This window comes from Stylophora pistillata, chromosome 9, assembly GCF_964205215.1.
Source record: "Stylophora pistillata chromosome 9, jaStyPist1.2, whole genome shotgun sequence".
Taxonomy (NCBI): domain Eukaryota; kingdom Metazoa; phylum Cnidaria; class Anthozoa; order Scleractinia; family Pocilloporidae; genus Stylophora; species Stylophora pistillata.
In genome coordinates this window covers 21046370-21072700 of record NC_142527.1, presented here as the reverse complement: position 1 = coordinate 21072700, position 26331 = coordinate 21046370, and the positions used below count along the sequence as shown (strand labels likewise).

At 37.4% G+C, this 26331-nt stretch overlaps 3 protein-coding genes and 3 long non-coding RNA genes across 8 annotated transcripts in view; 4 read left to right on the top strand and 2 right to left on the bottom strand.

Annotated features, from left to right (window-relative positions):
• Positions 1-239, top strand: part of LOC111327355 (uncharacterized) — a 27711-nt gene extending 27472 nt beyond the window's left edge. The window contains exon 17 of the mRNA XM_022931512.2: positions 1-239. This exon is cut by the window's left edge and continues 2962 nt beyond it. The gene's annotated coding sequence lies outside the window, so the exon portion shown is untranslated.
• A 3910-nt stretch (positions 240-4149) lies between these two features.
• On the bottom strand, positions 4150-6532 carry LOC148723768 (uncharacterized). The gene is made up of 2 exons (XR_015991570.1): positions 6167-6532; positions 4150-4982 (listed from the first exon to the last, which is right to left on the bottom strand). It is a non-coding gene; the product is annotated as an uncharacterized LOC148723768 (long non-coding RNA).
• Position 6533: 1 nt separating this feature from the next.
• On the top strand, positions 6534-16217 carry LOC148723766 (uncharacterized). Of its 2 annotated transcripts, XR_015991569.1 has the most exons (5): positions 6534-7193; positions 8594-8833; positions 9297-9378; positions 9901-10081; positions 15234-16217. It is a non-coding gene; the product is annotated as an uncharacterized LOC148723766 (long non-coding RNA). The 2 variants fall into 2 exon arrangements; XR_015991568.1 differs by lacking the exon at positions 15234-16217 and having other exon boundaries at positions 6535-7193; positions 9901-11160.
• Positions 10990-15099, top strand: LOC148723767 (uncharacterized). Its single transcript, XM_088732784.1, has one exon. The coding sequence runs from the start codon at positions 11979-11981 to the stop codon at positions 14856-14858; it is 2880 nt and encodes a 959-aa protein (XP_088588910.1). The 5' UTR covers positions 10990-11978; the 3' UTR covers positions 14859-15099.
• A 906-nt stretch (positions 16218-17123) lies between the features above and the next one.
• Positions 17124-19438, top strand: LOC148723765 (uncharacterized). Its single transcript, XM_088732785.1, has 2 exons — positions 17124-17698; positions 17873-19438. Exons 1-2 carry the CDS (start codon positions 17656-17658, stop codon positions 18448-18450), a joined length of 621 nt encoding a protein of 206 aa, XP_088588911.1. The 5' UTR covers positions 17124-17655; the 3' UTR covers positions 18451-19438.
• Positions 17841-22862, bottom strand: LOC148723764 (uncharacterized). 2 transcript variants are annotated; one of them, XR_015991571.1, is made up of 2 exons: positions 22178-22862; positions 17841-18525 (listed from the first exon to the last, which is right to left on the bottom strand). It is a non-coding gene; the product is annotated as an uncharacterized LOC148723764 (long non-coding RNA). The 2 variants fall into 2 exon arrangements; XR_015991572.1 differs by having other exon boundaries at positions 17841-18417.
• Between the last annotated feature and the right edge of the window lie 3469 nt (positions 22863-26331).

Genomic DNA, 26331 nt, shown 5'->3' with positions numbered 1-26331 from the left:
CGCGCTTAGACTTTTTGACTGGTTGTTATTCTATACACTTTACCATTATTACGCAAAGTTATTCCCACAAAGAGACCACTAACTATACGCGATGAAACCCAACCATAAGTCTCAAACGGGTTTGAAAGGGAACATTGACTCCGGAAGGCTTTTGTCTATGGGTTCTATAGAAATACGGTTAACCATTTCACTAACTTGCTCAACTTAAATAAAGTTTCAACTATATGTCTATCCCCAAATTCTCATTGCCTCCTTCTCTTTCTATTAATTTGCCATTATCTCTAAAATCAAAGTTATTTATAGGATCTCACGATTTTTCTATAATCTCTCGCTTCAGAGTAGTGAATTTGTAGCGGCGCTGAAAATTTAAATCTTGAAGAGTTAGCGAGGAACCCGTCCGGATCCAATGCTGTGATTGAAATTCTTATCAAAATTTTAGTCGATCATGCACAGACCATATAAATGAGACTAAAACCGTTTTAGGCGTCGTCTCTCCCGTCTTTCTTCAGCAAAACTGTAAGAGAATCGCAATGATGAAAGAAAGTTTACATTTTTTGTTTGTTGGAAATGGACTTGAAACAAGTGACCTCTACCACTGTTTAATCAAGCAACAAGGGAAGTTTTGCCGGTCTCGTAGAAAATAGCGGCTTCCTATATTTTGACCCGTAAATTAGCCAGTTTTAGCCTGCTTTTTGCCGTTTCCGCGGCGCAAAAATCCTTTTACGGCTAAAAGTGGACTTAAGCTGCCGTAGCCAAACTTTCGATAAATCTAAGAAAAATTTTACTTATAACTTGATATTAGGCAATGGAGAAAGGTTGGAAACGAAATTTTGAAAAGACGACTGTGCTTATCTCGCATAACCAACATCATGTTTGTTCACTGAAACGTGGTGCAGAGTTATCTGAAAACCGCTTCAAACGCTACAGACAAAACGACATCCCCGGACAAGAAGGCTACCTTCTCTCGATCATTCTTAAAGATATTCAAGGAAATCATTTATATCTCATTTAAGGCCAATTTCTTAATAAGTTAAATCGGCATATTTAAAGGGATGCTACACGCAGGCATAGGTCAAACCCACGTAAACGAGTCGTTGTCATCTATCAACGTACCATCACTTGGAGAGCCCTCGCTGAAGGCTTGCGAGAGGGGAGTAGGGGCCCCGAATTAAAAAGTTGGCAAAGAAATCATGTCTGGAAAGTTTAGAAAGCGAAAGAAACCTCTGGAAGAGGATAGTGAAACAGAAAATGAGGCGATAGGAGCGTCATATGACATGGGATGGCAAAAAAGGGGAAAAGCCCACAACAGACTGACAGGTACACTGCAAATTCTTCTTCTGAAAGAATTGAAAAGGGTGCATTTGGATATGTATTTTCATAGAAAGCTGCTATTTTTTCTCTGGATTGTTCTTTAGCTTACTGACAGTTTTGGTGTCAGCCAATAGTCAAAGTTAATTAAATAAATAATAAATAAATAAAATATATCCTTATTTTCACCACTGGGTGTTGGCTCCATGGTTGGCCTAACTGGCAAGGCGATTTGCTATAGTTCAAGATCAAAAAGGTAATGTATATACATTTATTACACGACTTCGGGAAGTCAGAGGGCCAAGAACTAAAATCAACCAATCAAAACGCTCTATTGCCGGTCAATATTCTCTCAGTATTGGACCGGGCACTGTCCCGAATAGTCCCGAATGATACCGCACTTGTGTCCCTTTGAACTTCAGTCGTATAATAAATATCTTATTAACCGAGCTTGCTCGGGACCGTACTGGAAGAATATCGGCCCTCGGTCTTTTTTGTACGGACCGAGCTCCGCTCGGTCCGTACTGTCAAGACCTCGGGCCGATATTCTCCTAGTACAGCCCTCGCGCTTGGTTAATAAGATATAGATATATATATATTTTGTCTACTAGTTCCTTGTTGTAAACAAGAGCAATGTTTGTTTGTTTGTTTTTTTTTTTTAACTTAACCAAAAAAGCACAGAATCATTCAACATATGACCCCCTCCCGGTTAGCTCAATGGATAGAGCGCTGGACTGTTGTGCGGGAGGTCGAGGGTTCGAGCCTCGGCCGGACCAACACTCAAGGTCTTAAAATAAAGTTGAGGAGATTATGCTACCTTTCTATAACATCAAGAAATGGTTAGATATTCTAGCTTTTTCGGATAGTGACACATAAATGGAGGTCCCGTCTCCTGCAGGGTTAGGGGTAGGAGACGTTAATTTCCCACGTACGAGATTACTGTGTGATGGATGTCCTCCCCTGGGGTAGGATGGGTGGGTTTACTGGGCCCACAGTAATTGGCGCAAGCTGTTGCAGTGACCCTGCTTGTCGGCGGATCTAATAAAGTAAACTAAACTAGACAGCACCCATATTTGCCTCCTCTTCAAAGTGTTACCCAGGATCTTTACCCATGTCTTTTATAAAGGTGTGCAACATGTGAAACAGTCAAAAAAGCCTCACATACACGACTGCAGGCTCAACTGGGAAGGCTTGTCAAAAGCTAAGGAAGCTGATGTTTGTGTTGATCTAGTCAAAACAAAATTACTAACCAGTTATGTAGTACTAAAAATAAAAAATAAAATAATAATAGTTGTTAACATGTTTTAAATTCACAGTTTTATTGCTGCAAAGAGAGACTTGTGGAAACTGTTCTTATGATATCAGTGCTACAGTAATGACACTTGAACCATGAACAGTGGAAAGTCATACAGTACCTTACACCATTGGTAAAAGTGATTCAAAATTTGACAAGAAAGCAAACTTAAAAATGCACCTTTAATTTTGAATATGAGTATGTTGAAAATGCACAAAAGAAAATACTTAAAGATAATGCCTAGGTGTAGTTTGAATGGCCTCACTTTTTATGGCACAAAAATTTTATTGTTGTCGTTTTACTCCCCTTACCAAACTAATTGATCATGGGACTTATATGGCCCACACATGGGTCTGATATGGGAAAATATATGGGCCATGTATGGATTTCATGGGGATTTGATATGGGACACTACACACCATATCAAACCTATATGTTGCCATACACTGCCTCTCTACCGTCTTTTCTATGGGAAAGATGCATATTTCGTAGAAATCCATACTTTTCCCATATATGGGAATGATATGGGCTATAGGAATGGTATGGGATGATTTCCATGCAAAGGAATAATATGGGAATGGTATGTGGAGAAAAAAATGCAGTTGTATCTGTTCTTGTTGGGTATGATGATTCCTACACCATTAGCAAAGTGAGGAAAAATGTTGAGGTTGAAAAATGGTCAGATGTAGTCCATGCTAAGAGAGATAGAGCATCAAGACCCTAAACAAAATCTTGACAGATATGATGATACAGTGTTTCCAGCGATGCTTTGGTTACGCACTATAACAGAATAAGTATGATGAAGAAGGTGTGCAAGTCTATCATGCCCCGCCATGCTTATGGTGACTATTCTTCCTGTGACAACTGGTGTGGCTACTTAAAAAATCCTGCATCTTAAACACAGAAGCCTTCCTCATGGCAAGGATCTGACAGACAAAAGCTTAAGGCAGTCCCTGGAAAAGATCGTAGAAGTACAGTGTACATGTATGGTGGTACAGCTCACTCCTCACTAATTCCCAATTCTCACCATTTTACATGTAGTAGAGGAATGTAACTCTAAGAAAATAGTGTTAGTGCTTATGATTGTATTCTAAACAATAACTGCAAAGGATAAAGCTGTAAGTGTAAGGGGACTATCAACCTCTTTCTCAGTTTCACAAGCTTTAAGAATAAATTTTAATGAATAAAAACCATTTGCTTCTTCAATTTAGGTTTATGCTCAAATGCCAAGGAGCTAGCTCCCCTTGGGTCAAGCTGGGCAAATGAAGTACTCAAAACACTAAAGGAAACAAAGCCCCAAGGATCAGTCACTATGGATCTAGCGAAAGCAGTGACTTCCATGTTGCATGTGCTTTTGGCCAAAACAACTTAGGCCATTCTTATGTTTCTGAGGTGAGCAGATATAATATTATGAGCATTTTGTACACTTCCCAATTTGTGAGATCCATTGAACATTACACATTGCCTAATGTGTCCAGTGTTCTACTACCAGTACCTTATTGCATATCATCGGTCATAAAAAAAAAACAAACAAACAAACAAACAAACCAACAAACAAAAAATCACTATATTATAACTTAGAATATTGTTTCACTAAGACAGCTAGGTGAATTTCTTTTAGGCTTTTATGAAGACACAACTATCTCCAGGTTCCAATTCTTCAAAGTTTGCAAAGAAAATGGACAAGAGAATTCTAAGTTTGAAAGAGAAACAGAAAACAAGAGAGTACAAGAAGAAAAGAATTGAGAAGACCCTTACCAAAACCACATATATTTTACATATATCTGCTACATATGTATGTGACATATATGTAACATAGATGTCACATATGCATCACATATATGTCACACATGTGTCAAATGTAAGAATTTGGAACCTATGTGCAGTTATGTGACATATATGTGGACATATAGATTTTACACAAATAAGTAAAAAATATAAGCCACATATATGCGACATGCATTTGACAAAAAGTATTAATGGCAGCTAGCTATTAATTGTGAGATATGTTGTGGTTGCTCCCACACAGAGCGACCTACTAATTTTTTCCAGTTTTAAGTTGTTAAATTTATACTTATAACAGTTCTCAATGGAAACAACCAAAACATTTATAGTAGAAGAATGACAGAATGATTAAAAATTCATGTCAATTGAAGTTAATTAAAGAGACTGTGATTACAATCATGTATTTCGAGAAAGATCTAAATACAGTATAAATTTAAAATTGGTCTGCCTTCAATATGTAGTTACAAGTAATAAAGTTCATCTTATTGTCTCGCTGTTTTGGAAATGCCTCTTCTGCTACCGGTACATTTGTCCTGTATTGTTTTTTGGACTTTTGTGACACTGTTCTCCTCTTTGAACTGTGATTGAACAAATGCTGTAAATGAAGAAGGATTTATAGCAGTCAGACAATTTCCACAGCTAATAATTATAATGATTTTAGGCAGCTATTAATAACTGTGTCTCTCATATTTTTTGCATTATTAACTATCAAACACATGACTAGAAGCTCCTGTATTCTACTTGTGTAGCATCAGAAACTTTTTAATTATCCCAAGAAAAATTCCACATTAATAGCCAACAGGACTTGGAATTCCTAGGAATTCCATCTCAGAGCACCAATGGCTTCCCTGAAATATTGTGAATCTAAAACTTGCAGGAAATTCCAAGGAACTTTAAGGAATTTCTAGGAATGTTTAAGAATTAATGGGAATTTTAGGAATGCTTCAAGGCAACTAAATATCAAATAAATACATGCATTAACTCCCAACCATAAATTAAAGTAGTCAATGAAATTTATTTACATGCTTAACTCAGGTTTACATGTTAATTATTTGCTATTGTATATTAACATCAACTGGTAGTAATATTGGGATGAAATTTCTTTTTCTTTTCTTGAAAACTTCGTAAAAATTAGCCTCAATTACAGCTATTCATTTAAAATAGTCCTAGTGAATCAGTAAATTTGGTTTGACACAAATTGTGAATAAAATCTGTTGATTCTTTTTCCAGAAATGCAATAACTTAGGTTATGTTTATTGCAACAAATACTATCAGTCAAAGAATAGTCTTGAAAGGAATCATTTCATTTGGGATGATGATATAAATGATATTTTATCCTTTCCTCTCTGTGGTTGTAACTTCTTTGGATAAAATTCTCGTGTGTTAAAATTCAAAATTAATGTAAGCTGTCAAGCACCATCTTCATGCTATGTTGTTTGTTTTTGTTGATTCTGCAAGTTGAAATTGAGAGATTTCTACTCAATTTTGACTGAACACTCTTAGGAGTGAAGGGCTTAATTACAGTTAAATAATTGATTTTTTTAAAAAATTAAATTCTTGTTGTAACTGTAATAATTAATTGCAATGAAGTTATCCCAAACTGCAGACTACGCAGCTGCCTGTCTTTTTCTGCTGGGCTCGCAGCTAATGCCAAACGCGACTAAAATAATCCTGAAACCTTTAGCCTAGTGATAGATTTATTTCATTGTAAAGCGTAAGCTTAAGAAACTGTGGCATGCAAGTGACCGATTCGTACCAAATATCGCAATTTGCACTCACCACAAACTTTCAGAATCCGTAGTTTTATAAATGGCCGCTCGACCCTTATACCGGCCAGTCGATAACTGTTGTCCCTTCTTTTAACTTCACGGCGCCAAGGACTTATTTTTCATTTACAACACTCGCGCTATTCTCGTTTTGCCATTGGACAACGGTACAACCCATCTTTAGAGATGTCAACAGTCGAGAAAAGAAATAACTTAACGCACGATCGAGCGATCAGCGAATGAAAAATACATTCAAAGATGAGCGCCAAATAGAATTTTCTTTGTTACGGGTATGATCACGTGGACATCTTGGGAATTGTCATTTGCTTGTAAAGAGAATCCGCTGGCTTACATGATGACAGTCTTAAGAAACCGCGCAACCCTAACCAAAAGGTTTGACTTATAGACGATGTTGATGATCGTTTTACCTTGGATCCATGTTCTGAAGATGAACTAGGTAATGATGTGAACTCACTCTACGTAGAAATAATCGAGAAGAATCGAACTTACTACAAATGCAAGATTTGTGGCCGAAAGCTGTCGAGGAAACAAAGACTCGAAACCCTGACTTGACTTGTGTTCACGGCAAAGGTGAAGCAACACAAAAGGCATGCAATCACAATTTTGAATGTGATTACAAACGTGTTTTACCCTCATTATTATGACAGATGGATACCACCTTAGGAAGTATAAGAGTCACAGTGTACCAGTACCCAAATCAACGAAGTTGGACCGTAACAAGCGTTCAGCGACACGTTCCAACACAGCCATCTCGATTCCTCAGTCTTTCGCTTTCACTGACCTAGCAGCGGTGCCAACAGAGTCGAGTCCGTCTCATAACGAAGAAACATTAATGTACAAGAGAAGGAAGCGATTATAGTGCGTTAGAATTCTTGCCTACAAATGAATGTGGACATTCCGAAGCGTTGACCCATGCTTATGATTATGTTTATGTATTATGATTTTGGCACATCACCGGACACGAGACATTTTGCATCGCAAGAAAACCTTTTATGACTGGAATCCAAGAGGCCTTTGAGGTTAGAAAGCAAATCTGTTATATGATTACATTGGATTTAAATTGAAAATTTACACTTAATGTAACTGACTGCTGCTTTATGAAAAAAATGCATATTAATGTTAAGATTTACTAAAACTTTATCAATTTAATAACCCAGGTGGAAATCGTATTAAGATCTTGTAAGATCTTACAAGAATCTTGTAAGATTCTTATTAAGACTAAGATCTTAATAAGATCTTGTTTAACTCGTAAGATCTTAAAAAATCTTGGTAAAAATCTTGCAAGATCTTAACAGGATCTTACAAGATCTTATCCAAAGAAATCAATATTCAACATTCTAAGATCTTAAAAAATATCTTGTAAGATCTTAAGAGAATCTTACAAGATCTTATCAGAAAAAAAATCAGTATCCAACTTGCAAAGATCTTAAAAGATCTTAATAAAAATCTTGTAAGATCTTATAATAAATCTTACAAGATCTTGTCAAATTTAGTCAGTGTGTAGCATTTTAAGATCTTAAAAGATCTTGATAAAATCTTGTAAGATCTTAAAGAAATCTTACAAGATCTTGTCATCAAAAGTCAGTTTGCAGCATTCTGTTGATACAAAAATATTACAAGATCTCAGAAAATTATTAATCAAGGTATCAACACTCTAACATCTATTAAAAACAAAGTTAAAACAATCTTACAAGATCTTGTCAAAAAAGTTAGCTTTTAATGATTTTTCTTGTAGGTAAATAGTAATTCTAATAACAACAATCACTTTATTTGAGTCTCAAGGCTATTTATTTGAGCATGAGTGCTCTACTAATTTGGCAGACTACAAATCAACTTAAAGCAGAGTAAATCAACTGAAATATTGGTTTTTTTTTTTATGTGAGGGGAAAACCAGAGTATGCGAAGAAATAAAACCTCTTGATTAAAATAGCTTTTTCATACAGATCTAGTGCATTTGAACTTCAATTTTAAAATCGTCAACGCAAATCAACAACGATCGCTTTGAAAACGTACAGTTCAACAAATCACGGTATACGCCGCCATTTTGTTGGGCAGGCAAAACATTGCGAGGCGCGGCTACCAAGCCCCATACATTTACTGTAAAATTTCGACCCGTGACTCAGGTGCAAGCCACATTTCCTTAATTTTCTTCCTGTCAGATGAATCTCTGGTCTTCAAATTTTCAGAAATTTTAGGTAAGTATATAGCCGAAGTATGTACGAGATTTCAGCAGCCTGAGATCGATCTTTCTTGCGATATTTTTACTTTTTATGGAGGTGACATATGCAAATCAACCACGTGAAAGAGTGTCAAACATCAAAGAGAAACTCCAAATGTTCAAACATGTTTTCTACTTTTTTGCTCGTCATATTCCATTTTTTGATTATGTAAGTGTTACTTATACTTTTTTTAATCTCAGGCACATTTATGTCGACTGCCAAGCCAAAAACAGCTCGCTGTTGCGTTGGTGGTTGTAACGACGATGGATATCCGACAAAATGTTGTTCGATCCCACATTAAGGAAATGCGTTTCTTTAAATTTACCACAGCCAAGAATAAACACCAGAAATGGAAAGATGGTATCATTTTTCAAAGCCTCCCGACATATGTAAATGATGTGGACGGGTATTCTGAAGTTGCTCCGCCCCAGGATTAAGCGGTATGATTTTTCACCTGGAAATGGGACTTTTGTCTGTGCAAACCACTTTGTAGATTGACAGCTTACTAGAGAATATCCCAACCCTACACTTTTTTTGTCTGTACTAAAAAACAAGTTCGACAAGACTCCTCAAAAAAGAAGATTATTGGATAAAGAGGCAAGCACATCTGCATCTAATGATTCTTTAGGGGACAATGTTGAAATGGATTTTGGCATTGAGCCGCTGCCAGAGATTCCCGAAGATAAAGAGATTGAGTGAGAGGTTGTTGAACCAGAGGATGTACATAATGAGCCCTCGCCACAAGTTCTACTTTTTTACCAGTAGTTTGAAGACCTCTGACATTAAGATAATCTTTTAATGTACCAACAGACAAATCAAGGAAATCGTCATAAGTCTCCATTCTATTGTTTATTTGTTTTCTCTTTTATTCAAACTAGAATTCTGTTATTGATTTTTTTTTAGCCCAAGTACGAAATTCAAGGTGCAAGTAATGTGAGTGATGTTGGTGAGACCTGGAGTTAGAAGCTCCCCCACAGCATGCTTGGTAGGTGTCATGCACTGCAATGGTTGTTTCAATAATGCCACGAGGGCTGAATTTTAGCAATTGCCTGAGAGGCAGTCACCTGAGTTCAGCTTTACATCTACAATAATTAGAGACCTTAAGATCAACATCAACGAAAATATCACCTCAAAATATAACTTTGCACTATTGCAAGTCTTTCGTGGTTATTCCATCTTATTCAAGTTGTCTAATGTGGACGAACTATCCTAAAAATGAATTAGTGCCAGCAGTTTTACAGTAAGAATAGATAATAAAAGATAGGCATTTTTTATGGGAGCGTTGCCCTTAAAACCTCAAATATGGTGATTTCATGTCGTTTTTATGCACAGAACCAAAAATATATGAACTGCACATACAGCAAGGTTATTTTCAACTTTTAACCAATCATACAACGGTTTGGAGGCATTTTCTTCACCATCACCATTGTAGATCTTAAGGTCCCTATTGAAACTTCTTGGAAATGAGATAGTCACTAATGACACTTATGATTTTTTTTTCTTTTAGATGCACAGTGAGGTTAAACTTCTTGCCATTCCCTCTGGTGGGGACCTGAAGAAATAAGCGTTAAAGGTGTTTTTGCACCTTTTTACAACAGAAGAAATGGCTGCTGGAATTCTTCAGCCAGCAGGGGAAAAAGCAACGGGGAAGGAAGTGCTGGACCCCCACAGGACAAGTCTTTGAAGAAGTAATTAATTTCTTTATAGTTTCACAACATTGTGTAATCACCTAAGAAAATATATTCTCTTAGCTTGTGTTTAGGGTCATTGAGGAGGAGTTCCCTTTACAGAATTTCACATTATTTAAAAAGATAATAACTATTATTAAAAACTGGATCATTGGATAATGCAATTCAAGACTTCTTATTGGCTTAGCCATTATGGTAGATGAGCCAATATGCCATAATCTAATATCTGTACATTGTAACATCTGGTTTCTTCTTACAAAATAAAGTCGAGAAGGTTTGTCTAATATCTTGGGGGCATTTTTTTTTTTTTAATAAAACAATTATTCCACTCGTGCTTGTTGGATATGAGATGATTATAGCCAACTCGGCGCTATGTGCCTTGTTGGCTATCTATCATCTCATATCCAATGCGCGCTCGTGTAGAATTGAAATGTGAATGTATAATAGCTAACATAGAAAAGCCTAACTTAAAAAGGAACATAGTTTTTATACTTGTCTGTGACATTGATATCTTTTTCATCACAGTTAATAGGTTCCAGTGTTACTGTTACCATTCAGGGTTCGTACACTTTTGACCTGTTAAAATTCCATGATTTTCTATAACTTTTTCCTTGACCTTTTGAAAGATTCCAAGACTAGAAGGCAGTGTGAAAGAATGTTTGCAAACATTCTCACAATGCATGCTTCTGTTCATTTCTAATGAAATTAAATCTGATTTTTGGACCCGTCAGTTAACTTTTCAACTTTGGGTCTTATTGCCTTTCACTCATAGAGAGCATATTGATTTTCCATGACTTTCCATGACCCACACCTAAATTGCATGACTTTCCAGGCCTGGAAAATGAAACTTTGAAATTCCATGACCTGTACAAACCCTGCCATTATTATAAAGATCATATTGATCAGTAGCACGCTTGTCACGCGCAAATGGAAAAATCACGGATTTGCTCGAATCTTTTAAGAATTTCTCGGCGCACAATGATCGGACCTGCTTGAGACTTTCCAAAATAGTTACACATATGTTAAAGATGATTTTGGACTAAACAGAGGTAGAATAAAGGTTTTTTGAAAAAATTGAATCGGAGCCGAATTGTAAAGTTAGCGACAAAAACATGGCGTCACGCGTAACTCGCGTGGGCTTCACTATTCACTGTTTTTCTGTTTTTGCCAGCGTAAGTTTCGTCTATAGCCGTAAAACTTAACAGGTGATGAAAATGGTTCCCTTTTAAGCGAAGTGGCAAACAAAATCCTGACAATTGGGGCTAAATCTTTGTTAAAATCAACAAAAGTGTTCAACATATAATGCATCACGCTTAAAGCTTGGTAGAGACAGATCATTTTCAATTCATTGTGCGAGTCATAATTCCCGAGTGACAGAACAATTTAACCTCAAAATGTAATGCTCATAAGTTGCTTTTCGCTCTCCTTCCGTTTTTTGTGTTTTTATTGAAGCGTTGTCGAGATATGAATTTTTTTCTGCGTTCTAAACAGTTGGCAAGCGGTGTGATCTGCCGCGCGATAATTCTGGTCATTGAATTTCCCAATCGTCTTGTTTACGAAGAGTGCACTGGAGCGTGTAAATGTTAACATACGCAAAATGCTCAAATAACAAGCTAAATTTTGCTACCAAAATTGATCGAATCCGTTGAAAGCCGACGAAAATATTAGCAATAAGTTTTGTTCGAAACATTTGGTCGACAAGTTTGATCCTGAGGAAGGTAAGTGATCGAATTTCGAGAAAAAACAAGCGCGACGCTCTAGTCATTTTGACGGCTTCCTTCGCTTCCAAATCGTCCCAAAGTCTACAGAATCAAGCATTGTTTTCGATTTCCTTATTAGGAAGTAAAATATTGCATTTCGTCAGAAATGAGCGGGAAACCCCCTGAGCACGTGCCGCATGTTTCAAGGACGCAGTCAAGTACACGTAAGTACAAAAGGCTGTGTTGTTCGCAAGCACAAGGCTGTGAAATTGAATGCAAAGATTATGGATTCTGGAGTTTCTAGGATTCAAATGTGGCGAGAACAAAAGAAGAAGGAAAGACAAGAGAAAAGAAGAGCACATTATGAGAAAAACCGAGAGAAAATTATTGAAAAGGTCGTGGAAGCCAGAAAGAAAAGTCGAGAAGCCAAGAGCGGACAACGGCGGAATGTTCCTATCAAAGATGCCACAAAGAAACGTCGGCGCGAACGAAACCAGCAAAAGACAGGTTCAAAAAATAAAGGGAAACTTGAGGAACAGAGAAAGATGGCTAGAGAACGAAGTAAGCGATACCGTCAAAAAAAGAAAGACCAAAATGCACAGGTTCAAGCGGAAGCCACACCGATCGACGTTACTGGTACGCCGTTCCCAAACAGGATGGCCAAGAAACGTGCCATTGGACGAACTAAGAAGAGTCTCCCAGATACACCGGAGAAGAAAGCAGAAATAATGGCAGCTATATCAGAAAGTCCACGTACAAGGAAAGTACTCGAGAAACGCGGACTAATGAAAACACCAGAAGAGGAGAAAGAAGTGAATGCACTGAAAGCGCTTGCTAGCGATCTCACCCAAGGCCTTAAAGCCGTCAAAAATGACAAGTCAAACAAAGGAAGAGCTGCACTTGTCGCGGCAAAATCACTTTCTTTTGGTCAAAATGTTAAAAAGAGTAGAAGCCAGAAGACACTTTCAAAGCTCATAGCCTTGGATAGAAGAAGCATCAAGTCGGGAATTGAAAAACGCGAAATGATCTTAAAAGGTGAAGAGTCAAGCTGGCTTGCAACCAAACGAAAAACCAGGCGGGATGCAGTCACTGAAGAAACCAAAGAGCTTGTTTATGATTATTGGAAAATGGTAGCAAGTAGACCGACAGGAAACAAGAAAGACTTGATTAGAAAACGCGTTGGAGTGAAAACGTGGGTTGAACATCCGAAACACGTGCTTGAAAAAACCCAAACGGAAGCCTACGTAGAGTTTGCGTCAATGCATCCAGAGATAAAGATATCTCAGCGAAAATTTGAAAACCTGAAGCCTTATTTTGTTAGGGGGGCAAGGGAACGAGATAGGCAGACTTGCATGTGTCGTCAGCACGTTGAACTTCAAATTGTCTTCAAAGACTGCATGAAGTTTAGGAAGAGAGTGATTGATGAAAGCAGGGAAGCTAATCAAGCAGCTACAGAAGTGTATAACTCAGTTGGAAATATTATTGCGCAAACACTTTGTCCCAAACCCGAAGATCAAGACTATCATAAATTGAAATGCTTGAAAAGGGAGTGCAAAGACTGTGGAGTTCACAACTTGGTTTTGTTGCCAGAGGAGAAAGGTGTTGGCAATCACGAAGTGAAATGGAAGCGTTATGACTATGTGTCGACTGGAAAACTTACCACTGATGGAAAAGACATGAAGAAAATAGCCCTTGTCGAGAAGTGCACAGGACCAAAGGAACTGTTTGATTATTTTATTCAGCTGTTAGGACAGTTTCCTTACCATTCCTTTCTTGCTAAATGGCAGAGGGAGCAGCTAGATTCTCTTCTTGAAAACCTTCCTCTTGATCAAGCTGTGTGCATCCACGACTATTCCGAGGGTTATGCCTGTCGGTTTCAAGATGAAATCCAGTCCCAATACTTTGACGTAAACAAAGTAAGTCTTCATGTCACAATTCTTTACAGGCATTCAAGTGCTGAGGTGGATGGCATCCAGAGCACAGAAGAGGAACCAGCAATTTGTAAAGAGCATTTGTTTGTGATTTCCGATGACGTCACCCAGGATCATGACTCTGTCCTTCACATCCAGAAGTTAATTTCAAACCATTTAGAAGAATCAAACTGCACTATCAAGAAAATGCATGAATTCACAGATGGATGTGCAGGACAGTACAAGAGCCGACACTGCTATGGTGACCTGTCATGTTCCCTGGCAACTCTTGGATATACAGTCCAGCGAAACTACTTTGCCACCTCCCATGCAAAGGGAGAACAAGATGCAGCTGGCTCCCATGTCAAACAGAAGGCAACCTCAGCAGTTCTCTCCAGGAAAGCCACACTATCAAATGCAAAAGATCTTTGTAACTTTCTGAAAGAGAACTTCTCTGAACCAGCTGCTTCCTCATTTCCTGCTAGGCAGAAGTCAGTGCAGTTAAAGCGGCGCATCTTTTTCTATTTGCCATCTACTGGGGAGCTGAGTGTTGCACGTAACAGGGACGGTGGAAGATTCTGCACTGTCAAAGGCATCCGCCAACTACACTCTGTAAGAACTTGCAGTGAACAGCTAAAAGTCTACACAAGAGAAAGGTCTTGTTACTGCCATGGTTGCATTGTTGAGGATTTTGACAGCTGTGAAAATAAGGAATGGGTGGGCAACTGGAAGGAGATTGTTCTGTCAAGAGAGCCCTCAGGTGTCATGACCAGGACAACTGAAGATGCAAGCACCATTGAACATTCAGTTCAAGTTGCCGACCTGGCAACGAAAGAAAGCACTGTGGCTGTGGCAGCTGAAGATGATAGCCACTATGATTACTACCTCCTTAAAGTTACTAGCAATGGAGTCATTTCCCTTCAAGAAAACTTTGAGGATCCTTATAGTGGAAGCATTTATTCCAAAGGAGAAGCTGTTCTTCTTGGAAATTTCTTTTTAAGGGAGAACATTATTGATCGCACATACAAACTAGATGATAAGGTGGCAGGAGTATTCCCAGGAACTGTGCGGTACATTTGTGGACCACTTGTGTCAAAGCGAAGGAGAGCAAGACCAATTTATCAAGTTCCGTTGGATGAACATGAACAAATTCTGGCATCCCTTTAACTGTTTTTGCTCTTAGTAGCTTCAAATTTACATTTTTTGCCGAAACTTTCCTTAAAATATGGTATTTATGCATTTTTTTAAAAAAAGGGCGTGGTCGCATTGCATCATGGGTAATAGAAAATTAGCTTGAAAGGCGTCCGAATTGATCAAGATGACCTAATTTCAAGATAGGAACTAATTTCCTTCCCTTTCTGACTTATTTCTAACAAAAATAGATTCATTAAAATATTTTTCAATTTTACCCCAATGTTACGCCTTTGTACATCAGAACTGTGCTACTGATCATTACATTGAGCATCCTCTTGAACGTTAACCTCCTAAATGTTCTCGAATTTTATAAATGAATGAAATTATTTTGCATCTTTATTCATGGAGGAGCCATAACAGAAAAGTTTGGAGAGGTTCCATTCTAGAAGAAGTGGGGCCAGATACAGCAGTCTTGAAACCAAAAGGGTTTAGATTCCAAAAGGAAACTTAAAAGGGATGAGAATGTCACTGAAACCTAAAAAGTCACAACAATAATAAGTATTATTCTTAGATTTTTAGGTCACTGTGAGTCTAACATTCACATCACTTTTGAGTTTCCAAACTTTTAATTCTAAAAATGTATTGTTAAATGGAAACTCCACCTTGACTCAAATGAACAATTTAAAATTGTACAAAATAATATTTGCAATCAATTTTCATTAAACTAGTTGTTGTTTCAGAAAAAAAAAAAGAAGAATTTAGAACAACTTATTTTCACTTTCAAATTTCCCAGGTGCCACTATCTTGAATGATTGTGACATGCCATGGTTGCAGTTATTGTTTTCACAAAAAGGGCTTTTGTTTGAAACAAGAGAGCAACTGTTGCCCATCACAGTTATTCAAGATGGCAGCATCTGCGAAATTTAAAAACCAAACCAAGCATTTTTGAATTTCGTTTATTTTGGGTCCCGATTCTTTTATTGCAAAAAAGTTTGAACAGTTCTGATTGTGAACAATATGTTCTGTAGTTTAAAGTTATTGTCCTGTTTTAGTGGAGGTTTCCTTTAGGTAAAGAGTGGTACATTAGATTTTTTGGAGCCTAACAATAATTTGTTGCAGCTTTTTTGAATTATGCATTTGAATTAGTCTCTTTCTAATAATATTTAATCTTACCTTCATACTTTTTAGTAAAATAAGTGGTAATTTTTTTTTTCCATTAATGAAAATTTGAAATACCATTATTATGTTGCAAAGAGGTGCATTGCCCTTTAATTTTACGTGGGAACAATTTAGTAGTGTCCTTGTTTTCTGAGTTTCAAACTTGTATAAATAGTTCATTGCTTTGTAATAAAAATAGGATTTCTGTTTTAATAAAATATTGTTCTAAAGTTTTTGTCTGCTCTTTCTATTTTGGTAACATTGCTTTTTTAGCAGAAATGAGAAATATTTTGATTAGATCTGAGTAAGATCTTGGTAAGATCTTATATTGTCAAGATCCTGTGAGAATCTTGGTAAGGTCTTGTAAGATCTTACAAGAATCTTGGTAAGATTCTCTAAGATCTTACAAGAATCTTAGTAAAATCTGGTAAGATCTTGGTAAGATCTATGTAAGATCTTGGTAAGATCTTTGTAAGATCTTGGTAAGATCTTTGTAAGATCTTGGTAAGATCTTTGTAAGATCTTGGTAAGATCTTTGTAAGATCTTGGTAAGATCTTTGTAAGATCTTGGTAAGATCTTTGTAAGATCTTGGTAAGATCTTTGTAAGATCTTGGTAAGATCTTTGTAAGATCTTGGTAAGATCTTTGTAAGATCTTGGTAAGATCTTTGTAAGATCTTGGTAAGATCTTTGTAAGATCTTGGTAAGATCTTTGTAAGATCTTGGTAAGATCTTTGTAAGATCTTGGTAAGATCTTTGTAAGATCTTGGTAAGATCTTTGTAAGATCTTGGTAAGATCTTGGTAAGATCTTGGTAAGATCTTGGTAAGATCTTGGTAAGATCTTGGTAAGATCTTTGTAAGATCTTGGTAAGATCTTGGTAAGATCTTGGTAAGATCTTGGTAAGATCTTGGTAAGATCTTGTAAGATCTTGTAAGATCTTGGTAAGATCTTGGTAAGATCTTGATAAGATCTTGGTAAGATCTGGTGAGATCTTGGTAAGATCTTGGAGCATTTTCCTAAGATCTTGTAAGAATCTTGTAAGAATCTTAATTAAGGAGTAAGATAAGATCTTAGTAAGAATCTTATTAAGAATCTTACTAAGATCTTAATAAGATTTCCACCTGGATAGTTTAAATAATAAATTTCATGATAAACATGTACAGGTATATACATCTCTTGGTATATTTTGTGTAACATATCTTTTATTGAACCAGTTTTAAGCCTCTATTTAAATTACTCCTTGTCTTAAAACCTTTACATTCAAGGTATTGAGAATTTCTTGGAATTATTTGGATTTCAGGGTTATTTAATTTGCCTTAAATTCAATTCCCAGAAATTCCCAAGAATTCCACCCTTCTTAGCTTTGAGGTAGTTTGTATATAGCTGAGAATTGTGGAAAATGTAGCCACACGTTTAGGGTATTTCTGAATCACACAATAGAGAATAATTATATTTAATGATCATGGAATTGTTTTTCCATTTTGCTAGATTGCTCAAATACTCATCCTGCTAATTTGCAATATCACATAGATTCCTTTGTTTTTGTTACATTCTCTAACGAGTAAGGGAGACGACGCTACTCAACACAACAGAGTTTTTAATGGATCTGATCCGATCATCCTCCTTCGGTCTGCTGCCCTTTGTATTGGTCAGCAGCTTTGACTAGACTTCATGTTACTACAGTTTTATCATGCCATGCTCTTAAAGAAAATAGGTGAGATGCAAATTAGCAGGACAGGTTTTCAGTAATCACTCCTTCTATTTTTATTTTGGATATAATCTTTATAGATGCACCAAGCTTTTTTATTACATTTTTCCTTGTAATATCTTTTTAAAGTAATAATTGGATCACAATATCTTAAAACTTGTTTGTCTTTATTGAAATCAGGTGTTGATGCTGAGATCCTACAAATTGCAGCAACAGATGGTAAAGATGAGTTCTCTGTTTATGTCAAGCCTTCTCATGTAATATCACCAGAAGCATCTGCTGTGAACAAACTCACCTTCCAGCGAGAAATGTTGTTTGATGATGGGAAGCCAATCACTGATGCTGTTGCAATTGATGTGGCCCTGACGAACTTCATTGAATGGCTCAAATCAAGAAAGCTTTGCATTTTAGTCCCACTCAATTGCAAATCCTTTAATGCCAGGCTCTTGGTGCAAGCAGCAGAGAAAAACGAAATAATGGATGACTTAGCTAAAACTGTTTCTGGCTCTACAAACTCTCTTCCAGCTTTCAGGGAATTGCTTCCTGAAAGGAAATCCCATAGCCAGGAAAGCCTTGTACAAGATCTTCTGTGTAAATCTTATGAAGCTCAAAATGCTCTTGCAGATGTGCAAACACTCTACCAGCTGGTGAACAAGTTTCTAAATATCAAACTGCTACAAAAGTACAGCTTCAAAGTTTCATGGGTAGCATCCTATCAGAAGCTCCTAAAAGAAACCCTTCTGGTTAATACCCTGTAGCCATTAGTTGAAGAGAAGTACATTTCAGCCTCAATGGCCATTAAGCGTGCAAGCTCAAGTTTGGGTCTCCATCACCTACAAGTGGTATACCAAAGAGGCAAGGAAGAAAGGGTGAAGCAAGTTCTGACCGAGAGGTTTGACAACAACCCCAGAGTCTCCTCAAACAAGAAGGTGCTGGTGCAAATATGTCAGTACTTCATTGATAACGCAAATTTAGATTGCGATTTGTGCAATTAATATTTAGTAAAACTAATATTTACTTTGTTCATTTGTTTGCAAACAAGAATGCAAACGGTAATTCTGAAAGGGTCTACATTAATATTATATTCAATTCGATTCGGTGGAACCAATGACCAAGAGGATTAACTTAACTTAGTGACATGTTGAAGCATGAAAGTCAAACAAAATTTAAAAAGTTTAAAACTAATTTTTGCACGGAAAATTTAATAGTCAGAATAAAGACCAGCGAGACAATGAAGTGTGGTTCTGAAGTATAAAAAGCAAATTTTAAAGTACAGTTTGTATTTTTCAGAGTATACTACACTGTACTGTATATATCACTCCTGTTAGAGTGATGGGTAAAGAATTCACATTTTGCTGTGTACAGAAACCTAACAAGAAAACATACAAAGAATAGGAACCAAAAGTCTTTTCTTCAAGTTTCTTTGTTAAGCCTTTATTGCCTCAAAGCAAAAAAAATCGAACCCTAGCTCACTGGAATTAACAAACGCTGTGTCTCTATGTCCGGCAGCCGGACAGTGTTTTCAAAATACTCCGTGTCCGGCAGTCGGCAGGAGTACTATATAACCCCATCATTAATTATGCATTCAGACTAGTAGGCTTTGTTTTTAAAGTTTTGTCGTGAAAGACAAAGAAGTGGAATGCAGAATTTATGTTTGGGGTTGTATGGTACTCTTTCCCCGGCAGTCAATTTCTTTTTTAATTTTCAGGTAATAATAAATCCTTCTTTAAATGGCTGAAAACTTCACTATTTCCACCGTAGTGTGAGTTTTTGCGAGCTTGGCAACGGGTATGCTGGTTTGCCGCGAGCTTCCGGACAGGAAATTCAAATTACTCCTTGTCCAGCAGACGAATATTTTCTCGAATATTAAGTCATTACACTCAACATATTTGAGCTATACCATCCTAGTCGGTGTTATTGTTGTTTACATGGCTAAAGAGTACGATTAGCAGTTTTTAAACTGCCGTGAAATGTAGTGTTTTCCAGGAGCTTCCAGGCACGAAATCGTAAATACTCCGTGTCCGGCAGTGAAATATTTCCCGAGTATTAAGTCGTTCTACTTAGTATATTCGAGCTATAGCAGTTGACAGTTACTCGAGTTTCCATCACAACGCGACGAGCGTATGTTTCTGTTTCACTCTACATGTATTTGTATCAACACATGCATTTCCTTTTTTAATGTATGTATCTATTTTCAGGGAAGTACGCAGCCTGGGAGGGTGGTTTGCGAGCGCCAGAGTCCGGGGGTATGCCCCCCTGAAAATTTCGAAGAATCATGTTAAGTCCGCATTCCTTGCATTCTGAAGTCTCATTACATCATATGTTTTCTAATAGTTCCTCTTTTTTTAACACTCCCTCAACCCTAACCCTTTGTGGCCGTGGGGGAAGGAAGGGGGGTTCCAGCAGTCTCGTGTATATAAAATGGTGTAGCTCGAATCTATTGGGTGATTTCCAGACAGTACTGCGCAGTCTCAGCACCCTATTGTTTATAAACATTATAAGTCTCACTCGATGGATTGCGAATCAATGTTATTCAGTACGAATGACATACTTTGTCTTTGAGTCCTTTCAGATTCTTTTCCCAACACCTTCATTAACTTTTACAGCTGCGAAGTTGTAAGGGAGCAGGAGTGGCACAATGGTGAGAGTGCTCGCCTCCCGCCAATGTGGCACGAGTTCGATTCCTAGACCCGGCGTCATAAGTGAGTGGAGTTTGTTGTTCTCGTCCTTGCTCCGGGGGTCTTACTCCGGGTTCTCCGGTTTTCCTCCCTGTTAGGAATGTCATGATGCCTGTAAGCACGCGTTACGTGCCTGTCCTGTTCTCAGGAATCATGGGATTGTAAGATGTGCTCAAAAGTATGTAGGTTTGGCTGAACAGATGTGGATTAAAGTGTTTGTTCAGTTTTATCGAATTTTTGATCCTTGTGGCGACCTAAACCATTCAACCTTTTCCCAACACTTCCTCCACAAAAACCATCAGTTCTAAATTCTAATTCGATCTTAACGCACGGACACTTTGTAACGAGCTCAGGAGGGCCTCCCTTTTTCATCAATTGATATGAGATAAGATACGTGCCATAATGGTGGTTGACATAAAACTTTGAATTTACCTCATATAATTAGATACGAAATGTTTTACATTTTTTGATGTCTTACATGAAACAAAACAGACAAACAAACAATTCTCACGAGTGCGCAGTACGGACTGGCCACAAAGGGTTAGGGTTAGGAGGGAGAGAGTGTTAAAAAAGAGGAACTATTAGAAAACATATGATGTAATGAGACCTCAGAAGGCAAGGAATGCGAAGTTGCGAACTAAAACAGGATTACGTATGATGCACGCTCCATCGCAGTAGATAGCGCTATTTATGCAATAGCGAAGATCAGACCTGAAAAAAATCAGGCCTGTACGGGATTCGAACCACTGACCTCTGCGATACTAGTGCAGCGCTCTACCAATTGAGCTAACAAGCCAACTGGGAGCAGGCCGTTTAGTTGATTCGTAATAAACCCGTAACGATAAATCAGATACAATGAATATATATGAAGCTCATATATTTTGAACTGCAGTATTAAATACGTCTGATGCACGATCCTTCGCAGTAGATAGCGCTATTTATGCAATAGCGAAGATCAGACCTGAAAAAAAAAAATCAGGCCTGTACGGGATTCGAACCACTGACCTCTACGATACTAGTGCAGCGCTCTACCAATTGAGCTAACAAGCCAACTGGGAGCAGGCTGTTGAGTTGATTCGTAATAAACCCGTGATGATAAATCAGATACAATGAATATATATGAAGTTTATATATTTTGAACTGCGGTATTAAATACGTATGATGCACGATCCTTCGCAGTAGATAGCGCTATTTATGCAATGGCGAAGATCAGACCTGAAAAAAATCAGGCCTGTACGGGATTCGGTAGAGCGCTGGACTAGTATCGCCGAGGTCAGCGGCTTAATATTGGGGAAATATTTCACTGCGCCGGATTAGTAGCATTTACGATTTCGTGTCCGGAAGCTCGTGGAAAACTACATTTCACGGCAGTTTAAAAACTGGTAATCGTACTCTTTAGCCATGTAAACAACAATAACACCGCCTAGGATGGTACAACTCGAGTATGTTAAGTGTAATGAATTAATATTCGAGAAAATATTCGACTGCCGGACACGGAGTATTTTCAATTTCCAGTCCGGAAGCTCGCGACGAGCTTCAAAGTTATGAATACCAGCATACCGGTTGCAGAGCTCACAAAAACTCACACTACGGTGGAAATAGTGAAGTTTTCAGCCACATAAAGAAAGATTTGTTATTATTACCTGAAAATTAAAAAAAATAAATTGACTGCCGGACACGGAGTATTTTGAAAACACTGTCCGGCTGCCGGATATAGAGACACAGCGATTAACAGAACGCCAGCGCTACAACGGTTTTATGAAACTAAAGTTTCATAACTTCAAAATCTCATCAAATCTTGACTTACCTTATTCTTTGTTACTTTTTCACTCTTTCCAAGTGTGAATTTTTGTGTTGGCAATATCAAACACATAAAAACAACCAAAAACAAGCTTGATATTGAGTGCATACTTCGAGCACGATGGGCACCATTTTATGTCTCGTTCCAGTCCCCACCGCACAAATTCTCCATCCTGACTACAATGTCAAAACCATGGCCACCTTTCAAGGCAGTTTGTGAGGAAACAAGCTCAGTGACACCCGACTTTTTTTTTTTCTTTTTTTTTTTTTTTTTTCAGGTATTTTCCATGAAAAGTCTAATAAAGAATATATTTGAAGAAGGAAAAACGTTTGATAGTAGAACATGATGTTTTTTGGAAAATAGTTCCGTACTTGGTGTATTTTGGCCAAGCCGAGGACTTCAAGCTAACCACGGAACTGTCCGAAAAAGTGCAAAATCCCCACAACCAGGCAATCAAAAGCAGCTAAAAGGAAGCAATACTGCTCATTTTAATAAAAAAAAGCTTTAATTTCTAAGTAAAATTTTGTTTCTTTCAAGTTACCAAGGTTAAATTCTAATGAATAAAGGCTGATAGTTTCGAAAGAAACTGTTTGGGGCTGCGTCGGTGGGAGTAACGAAATAATTTGGATATATCAACAAAGTTGAAATGGTAAATTGGCCACCGTAATGATTACAAAAGCTGACGTTTCGAGCATTAGTCCTTCGCTCCGACGAAGGGCTAGCGCTCGAAACGTCAGCTTTTGTAATCATTACGGTGGCCAATTTACCATTTTAACTTTGTTGATATATCCAAATTATAAGGTTAAATTCTGTTTGAAGGTGTTACCCATTTTAAGAGCCTGCTGACGCATAAACAAGCACTGTAACCCAATTTTTTATTACATATTTTACACTTTTATATCATGAATGTTAATCATACCAAGTTTCCGAAAAAAGTTTGATCGTAGAACAATTTCAAGGAAATTACCTTAAGCCAAAGTGACTCTCCGTTTTTGTGTTTGTCGAAGTCTATTCCTCTTCTGAAATCGAGAGCATTCAAAACAATCATCAAACTCTAGTCCGAAGTTGCTTTAAACTTAGTGCTTTACTGATTTAAACGAGCTTAAGTAACACACCGCAAAATATAACCCAGTTGACGTTGAGATGGCGCAAGAAGAAAGCTGAATGTTATAATTACACAGCTTATAAACTCGATTATATAGAAACATTCAAACTTAACTACGACGGCGACTTTTGCAACCGAATCACTCAGTTTTGATTATTAAACAAAGTATGCAACGGGAAATCACATCACATCCACACAACTATATTGGAGAAGTTGTTTCCCTGTCTTGTGGATTTTTGATGTTTTCGATTTCAACACGCAACAATATTTATTTCGTGAAGCATTGAGGGTGATCCTTATCCAACTAAAGAATGTTATCAAATAAGACGGCTTTTACGACCATTTACTGATAGCCAGCAGGGATATAATCGATGGTTTTCTTATTAATCAACTCTTAGAGACTGTTTTCGTCAAACACGATCGTAGAATGTGATGGAGTCGAGAACCCCTTCATGATCAATACTAACCAAATGGCTAAAACGAGTTCAAAAGGGCATATTGGCTTCAAACGTCTTTTGTTCCTAATGGTGCCCTATGAACATGAATAATAACCGTTGTGTTTCAGTTAAACCAGTTGTTTTTTTTCCCGCACGTACGAGATCAGCCCAAAAGGCGTTCTTAACCAAAACTCTGAGTTGTGTGACAAAGTCATCTCTGGGATGCTCTCAAAAAATTGAAAATTTAACAAAAAGAGTACGAATGTATATTCATACCATTATGTTTTAGCCCTTCTAAATCGAGATTAGTTGTTTAATTGAGATTGATTGCATTACTGTCAGTAAGTTTGGTTATGCCTCGGAGCAGAGTGCATCTCATTATGTGATAACAAATGAAATACGGGCTTACGAAGCAGGAAGAAGACCAATAACTATTAATTTTGTATTGCGATCCATCCCTAACGATAAGTAATAAGACTGTCTGCAAATCATAAAAGGGTCTAAATTTCTAACAAAGCTATGAAACTTTGTCGGTGGGGGAGTGCAACAAGATAATTTGGTTTTATCAATTGAGTAGATACTGTCAACTCACCACCGTAAAGAGTTCCTAAGCTGACTGATATTTTGAGCTTTAACCCTTCGTCCTTTGATTTGACGAAGGGCTAATGCTCGAAACATCAGCATAGAAACTCTTTCCGGTGGCCAATTTACATGATCTACTCAGTTGATGAAACCAAATTATCTTGTTAACAAATCAGTTAGAGCCAGATAATAAATTCTATTCTGTCTTGCTGTCACGCGTATCGGTGGCAACGATGTCTCGAAAGTTAAACGTTTTCACAGCAGCAGCCATGCAAGCTTCACGCTTCAAGCAAGAAACAGTGGTTCATTATTCTTCACATAAATAAGTTTATTATGGATACCTTTGTTCTGTTGTTTATGCAACCAAATGCTGTGGCGCCTAATGCATCGATTCTAAAGGATACCTGCAAAAACCACTTTAAAAGTGTCGACCACAAAAACATTCAAACTCCCATTTTTTAATCTTAAATTAGGAAAGTTATGCAATTTAAATTTGCAAATATAGCAAATTTCGCGCACACTTAATGGATAACTTCAACATATGTATACCTTATAAAATTGTAAATTAAATTAATTCACGGATTATTTCAAGATATTAGATCCCTACACGAGCTCGAAAGGACAGGTTGGAACAAAGAAGCTTTGGAGAAGCTGCCAACGCTATTAGTGATTTGCATTAACGATCCCGATTGTCAAGGAGTCAAGGTCACCTTGGGGCACCTTTCTTAAAAGTGAGCTTCTAAGAAAAAGTGTTCTTGGTTTTCGTTTTGATGCTCACAGGGTTAAGAGAGTGTTGCATAATCAGCAATTTACGCCACCATTTACGTTTTATCACAATAGAATCTTTGCTAATTAGTGTACATTGTAGTGTGACCGTAATATATGCAGAATGCTAGCAGGTATGAAACTCGTGAATTTTGGTCCTACATATTATTACTTCGATTAGTGTGTGCGCGAATAAAGAACCTTTTTACAGAACCGAGTAGTTAACAGAGAGTAACTAGCCAAAGTTATTTTTTGTGTGTGCGTATGTGTGTGTGTGTGTGTAAGGCGTGTTTGTGTGTGTGTGAAGATTCTAGCATGGCCTTACAGTACAGTATATACTCATGATAAGATAATGTCGCCCTTATCGAAAGCATTAGCGAGGGAAGTTGTTTCACATTGCTATGAAATTAAATGTAGTTAGCCGTAAAGACTGAAAAATTCCTCTATCTTATACGAGCCAGCCATCCTACGAGCTATATTACTAACAGTTGTCATGTTTAACCCTTTCAATTGAGATCTTTCATCAGTGACAGTCCACGCTTCATTTCAACCCTTCGGCCGTGTATACAAATGGCATCATTTTTGCCTCCAAAAGAGGCCAGTTCAGGGTACTCATTCGCATATACGCCGCAAAAAGAAACATCTACTCCCGTCTATAAATAATTCCGGTCTTTTGAAGATTTAAAAGTGCACTTAAATCATACTATGACAGGTGAGACAAGGAAAGTTTTACATATCAATAGGTTAGTGGCGGCTTGCAATTAGCAGATGAATAAGGTTATCATCTATGGCGCGTTTATACTGTCAAAATTCAACATGTCAAATCGAGAATCAACATTCCAAAATGAGCTCCATAGCGCCAATTCAATCAACAAACCTTCTCTAAATCGAGTGCCATCTTCTCGTAGCGGACGGGTTAATTTGATCAGATACTTTTTAAATTGATTAGGTACCTTTCAAATCGATCAGTTCCCTTCTATATCGAACAAATTAAATCGTTTACATTAAATCAAATCGATCAGTTCTAGAGAAAAATTCACTGCCTGACGAGTGAATTCCACGTTAAATTTCACGCGAAAAACCGATATCGCACGAATCGCGAAGCGATGAGTGCGATATCGATTTTTCAAGTGAAATTTAACGTGGAATTCACGAGTCAGGTGGTGAATTTTTCTTGAATCGCATAACAGAATAAAAATAAGAAAACAAGAAATTAAAACGGCAATGTTATTGTTTGTTTTCATTCCGTACGCGCGCCCTTAAGAAAGCCA

What these genes read in the sequence shown, in the direction of transcription:
- LOC148723767 (XM_088732784.1), top strand. Translation starts at nt 11,979, where the DNA reads ATGTTTCAAGGACGCAGTCAAGTACACGTAAGTACAAAAGGCTGTGTT.
- LOC148723765 (XM_088732785.1), top strand. Translation starts at nt 17,656, where the DNA reads ATGTTACTACAGTTTTATCATGCCATGCTCTTAAAGAAAATAG. An exon ending in CATGCTCTTAAAGAAAATAG is followed by an intron (nt 17,699 to 17,872) that starts GTGAGATGCAAA and finishes TATTGAAATCAG; the next exon opens with GTGTTGATGCTGAGATCCTA.